This window comes from Bremia lactucae, linkage group LG3, assembly GCF_004359215.1.
Source record: "Bremia lactucae strain SF5 linkage group LG3, whole genome shotgun sequence".
Taxonomy (NCBI): domain Eukaryota; phylum Oomycota; class Peronosporomycetes; order Peronosporales; family Peronosporaceae; genus Bremia; species Bremia lactucae.
The window spans coordinates 3,325,541-3,330,072 of record NC_090612.1 but is presented as its reverse complement, the minus strand read 5'-3'; the positions used below and the strand labels follow the sequence as shown (position 1 = coordinate 3,330,072).

General features: G+C 45.5%; 1 protein-coding gene across 1 annotated transcript; it reads right to left on the bottom strand.

Annotated features, from left to right (window-relative positions):
• Positions 1-3,145: 3,145 nt before the first annotated feature.
• CCR75_009830 (uncharacterized protein) lies at positions 3,146-4,105 on the bottom strand (the record flags this gene model as incomplete). The annotated part of the gene is made up of 1 exon (XM_067967866.1): positions 3,146-4,105. One exon carries the CDS (start codon positions 4,103-4,105, stop codon positions 3,146-3,148), a length of 960 nt encoding a protein of 319 aa, XP_067815340.1.
• Between the last annotated feature and the right edge of the window lie 427 nt (positions 4,106-4,532).

The following is a 4,532-nucleotide window of genomic DNA, read 5'->3' as shown; positions in this document are numbered from 1 at the left end:
GCAAAAACAATGAACGCTTTAGAGTGGGTGAAAAAGTACTATTAAGTACTGCTACCCTACCTAAAAATGCAATTTCTGCACTACCTGAAGGTACTACGAAGTTGTTGCCGCGTTTCATTGGACCCTTTACGGTGGTAAAAGAGGTTGGAGACCTAAATTATAGGATCAGCCTTCCCCGTATATGAAGACGCACCTGCATTTTACATGGGTCGTCTGAAACGGTATGTAGACCCAAATAAGGTCACATATCCCCATTAGGCTAAGGAGACCGATGGTGACGCCGACTGTGAGTCGAGCGTTGTTCGGATGAGGGGGACGGTGAAGTCGAAAAGCTATCGGATCGATTCCTCCCTCCACGAACAGGACTTGGAGAGCGAGGGACATCACGCGAGTAACGCGGATCCCTCAGCATTATCCGTTCAAAAAGGTCCAAGCGAGTCTTCAGGCGTTCAGAACCCTGACGAGCCTTCGCTCAGACATCAACGAGATCCGAGGTTAGTCGTAAGACTTGACCCTCGAGATCCGCAATACGTCGTTCAGCAGCGCTTAACACCTGTGACTGAACGAGCGAAGGTAAGGCAGCCTCGAGTAGTTGGGCGAGATCGCCACTCCTATTGGGCGCCTCCTGCACTGACGGATGCGGGTGGGAATCAAAGCTTTCTTGTTGGAAGGTTGCTTGCCCATCGCTCCGTGAGGCAAGGGTATCATATCCTCGTCCAATGGAAAGGTTACCCGAAGAGTTCTGACTCTTGGGAATTGATCAATACCCTACGTATTGATGTGCCCGGCTTGGTGGCTGCCTATGAAAAGGAGCACCAGCTGAGGCCTCTTCAATAGTCTCAAATGGACTAGCAGAACTAGCGTTGTGAGAAGAAACAGGGGTAGAGTACCGCCCATGATTTTTTCACACGCAAGTGGGCTAAGTTAAATCGCTGCACCGTTGTTTCATCGCATCGGAATGCCGATGAATGCGGCGCAGGAATTCCGCCTCGTATTGGTCGGGCGTTTCATTTGAACGCAACACGACCGGGATCGGGAAAATACGCCCAAGCGATTTTCCCTGAGCCCTCCGTGATTGAAAGACGCCATAATAATTATGTGCGTCTACACGAGCGCGCTCTAGGAGCGACGCTCTTGGTCCGTTTAAACGAGGACATTTAGATGGAGAGGGCATCTTGGGTATGCCACCCTTCACATAGCCACGTTCTGAATGACTGGCTTGTGACACCGGCTGAGCACGTTCACGTGTCGTCGGCGGAGCTTTAAGCTCCGAATCCTTTATGTCATAGCCATAATGGACTATGGTCTGAGCATAAGGCTTTGTAATTATACCCAACGGAGAAGCGGCTGCACCTTTATGGGCAGCGCTCTCATTACCTGTCGCTGCGCTTTTCTGCGCAGACGACGAGACAGCATTCGTAAATGCTGCTGTCTCCATGTTGTGAGCCATGAGAGAAGTTTGGATGTGCAATAATGTGCCATCATCCTTCCTCATGAGCTCGTTATCCGCATCACTACTATGTGGTGACGGCAACGTTGTCAACTCATTGTAGTCGACAATGAGCGACGGATCAGCATCCTCACTATTAAAGTGGGATCGATCCTTTAGCCATGTTAACGAGAATTAGACGCAGCCGGCGAATCAACGCGGCGCGTGCGATTAGTTTGAGGTTGAGTGGGCGTCTTCGCAGACGACCCATCAACGTGGCCCCATTTAGGTGGCATCTTGGGCGCCGTGTATGGAAACACGTGCGCTAGAATGATTGAGTGAACTAGCGGTGCGTAAAGCTGCTCGCAGTTCCTCTCTCCTCTTTGACGAATTTAAAAATGTAAATTCGTTCTAAATGGGGGGATGGTGTAACAGGATCAAGTTGCCCTAATGTTACACAGTCCCCGTTTAAAACACTAAGTCTTTTTAAGGGAATGGTCAATTACTAAATAATAGTGATTAGACCCAGCACTCGGGTGTGGTTCACATTTGTGACCAACCCTTGTGTATGTGATGCACATGGGTGCATTCACATTAGGAGAGATGACGCCTAGCGTCATCCGTTACGCGAGGTATCTAGAAAGATACGCTCGCAATACATATTAAGTGTTATCTATAGAGATGACATTTTTATTGGTAAAAATAAATATTTATATTTAATGCGATTAAATATAAATCTGTCTGAAAATTCTACCTACTTGATAAGTGCGCACGAGGAGCCGGATTTTTTTACCGCTCCCGTGACGACTCTTAATAAAAGTACTTAGTGTGTTAGGTGAGGTCGCTAACGCGCCCACCACAACTACCTCTCTGCACGCAAGAGAAGCAGGTTAAACCGCTTCCTCGCTGTGCTAGGGTGTGTGTCTAAGTAGAGTGTGGCCGCATTACGACGTGCCCGCCTACACTTTATGTAAATGGTATAAGCTGCACGGCATCAAAAAGAAATCGCAAGTTCTTGGACATAGTCCACTTGGCCCAGTTTTACCATGACGGGAAAATAATAATTGTAAACGTATGCATGCTCAACAATTGGCTCTGCCGGCATACAGCTCTTTGGTCACTTTCCTTAGCGGCTTCCAGTGAGCGACCGAGTAATTAGAGCTGAGCTTTGCTGAGGGTTAGCCAGCGACAGTAAATTTACAAGACCTTAAGCAACAGAGAAGGTGGTAGCGTGAACCTCCTTAAAGCAAGTTTTAATTGTGTTCTGACTATTCTGGATAAAGGAAATGGACATGGCCGAGGAAATAGATTTGAAGTTGAAGTTCTGTTAATTAATTTGGTCCAAATCTATTTTTTTTACGGCGCAATTAAATGTTGTCCAAAGATAATTCTGAATAGTGTGATTACGGTGCGAGTAATTTAGTTGAATGATGCGCAAAGAATCTCTTGGAGTACCCCATTCGAGTCATGCCCATTTGCATAGTTATGTCGGTGCGTGTAGAGAGAGCGCTAGACTATCGCGTTTTCACAGTACAATTTCCTACAATGATACATCTAGATTTTCGACATCCAATGATTCATCAAAACAAAAGCTTAAAGCGTGAGCACAAAGTTTACATTTTTTTATGTTTACACGCTTTAATATAACCTAGTATCGATCAGACATGCCAGCCGAGTATACATAGTATACTAGAGCACGTCAGACTCTTTAAGCGGCTATTTTGTCATTACGATTGCTCTGCCGTGGATCCAAAACGAAAGGTAGAAAAGATCTTCACCATCTGGCACCACCGTGATCTCGTTAAGTACGGATTGACTTTGAAATGCAACAAGGCAATCAGCTTTAGGAATAATGTCCCTGACAGATGCATTTTTAACTGCATTCATTTGCAATCGGAGTATACTCGTTTTTTCTGCCGCAATCTGATTAAAAAAATAAATGCACGTGATTTTTACCCCATTATCCTTATCGCCAGTACCACAATCCAACCGCAATGGCTGCATGTGCCCCGACGGCAGGTACTGAATAGCTGTAGAATGCCCAAATTGGGCACAGAGCTTGGCTTTTGTTGGACGCTTTTTATTGATCTCGTACGGAAGCGCATGCAATTTTTCGATCAGCTCAGCTAATGCAGGATACTCGATCTTACAGTCCTGAAGCTCTACAAAACATAACTTTGCACCTGCCACAGTTTCACTGCCAACTGTTTGCCGACGTACTGCACCGATATTGGGTACTGGTGACATAAACAACCCATTTTTGGCCATTCTTGTCACATCGTTCAAAAGCAATTGGGTCCATTCGTTGCCCATAAAATTATCCATCACGGCAACTCCACGCTCGTTACCCTGATCATTAAGCAACTCGTCGACAAAAGTTTCATTTAATTGATCCCATGACGCAAAGTCGGAGTTTATGTCCGCTAGCAATCGAGTATCATTTGCTAGTTGGACATGCTTCTGATGATTTACGCGATGCACCATCGCAAGCACTTCTCGACCAAAAGCTTCCTGTAGCACCTGTGGCATGAACATGCGTTCGGTTGCCATGTCCATGACATCGCCCTGATCTGCCCCCTTTTTCTTCACGTTTATCAACACACTTGCCGCTTTTGCTTGGACTTTTGGCATCAAAGTCAACAATTCTTGTTCATACCACGGGTCTTCGAGTAACATTTGCAAATTTTTAGGTGCATAAACAAGTTGCTCTTTCGGAATACCTGGATATATCAGCCGTTGAAATTCATCTTCTTGCAACAATTTAGCAAATATGCCGTCATTAAGAACCACACTTTCTCCACAACTATTTTTTCCTCGCTTATTACAACCGTCAAGTAACTTACTTAGCATCAATTTCCATGACCGCCAAGTTGCATCTTGATCCATACCCTCCTTTTCAGAATATAAAGAGCCCTTCACTTCACCCGTTAGAAACCCCTTCCTTACGATATTTTGTGTTCCAATCTTTTTTTTCAAAACTTTGACTCTCTCTGCCGCTTTTGTTGCCTCTGAAGACGATTGAACTTCTGCTAACCGCAAAATTTGTTCATATGCGGCAATTGCGTTGCGCCAGTCATTTAGCGACTCGCATGCAATTGCTTTT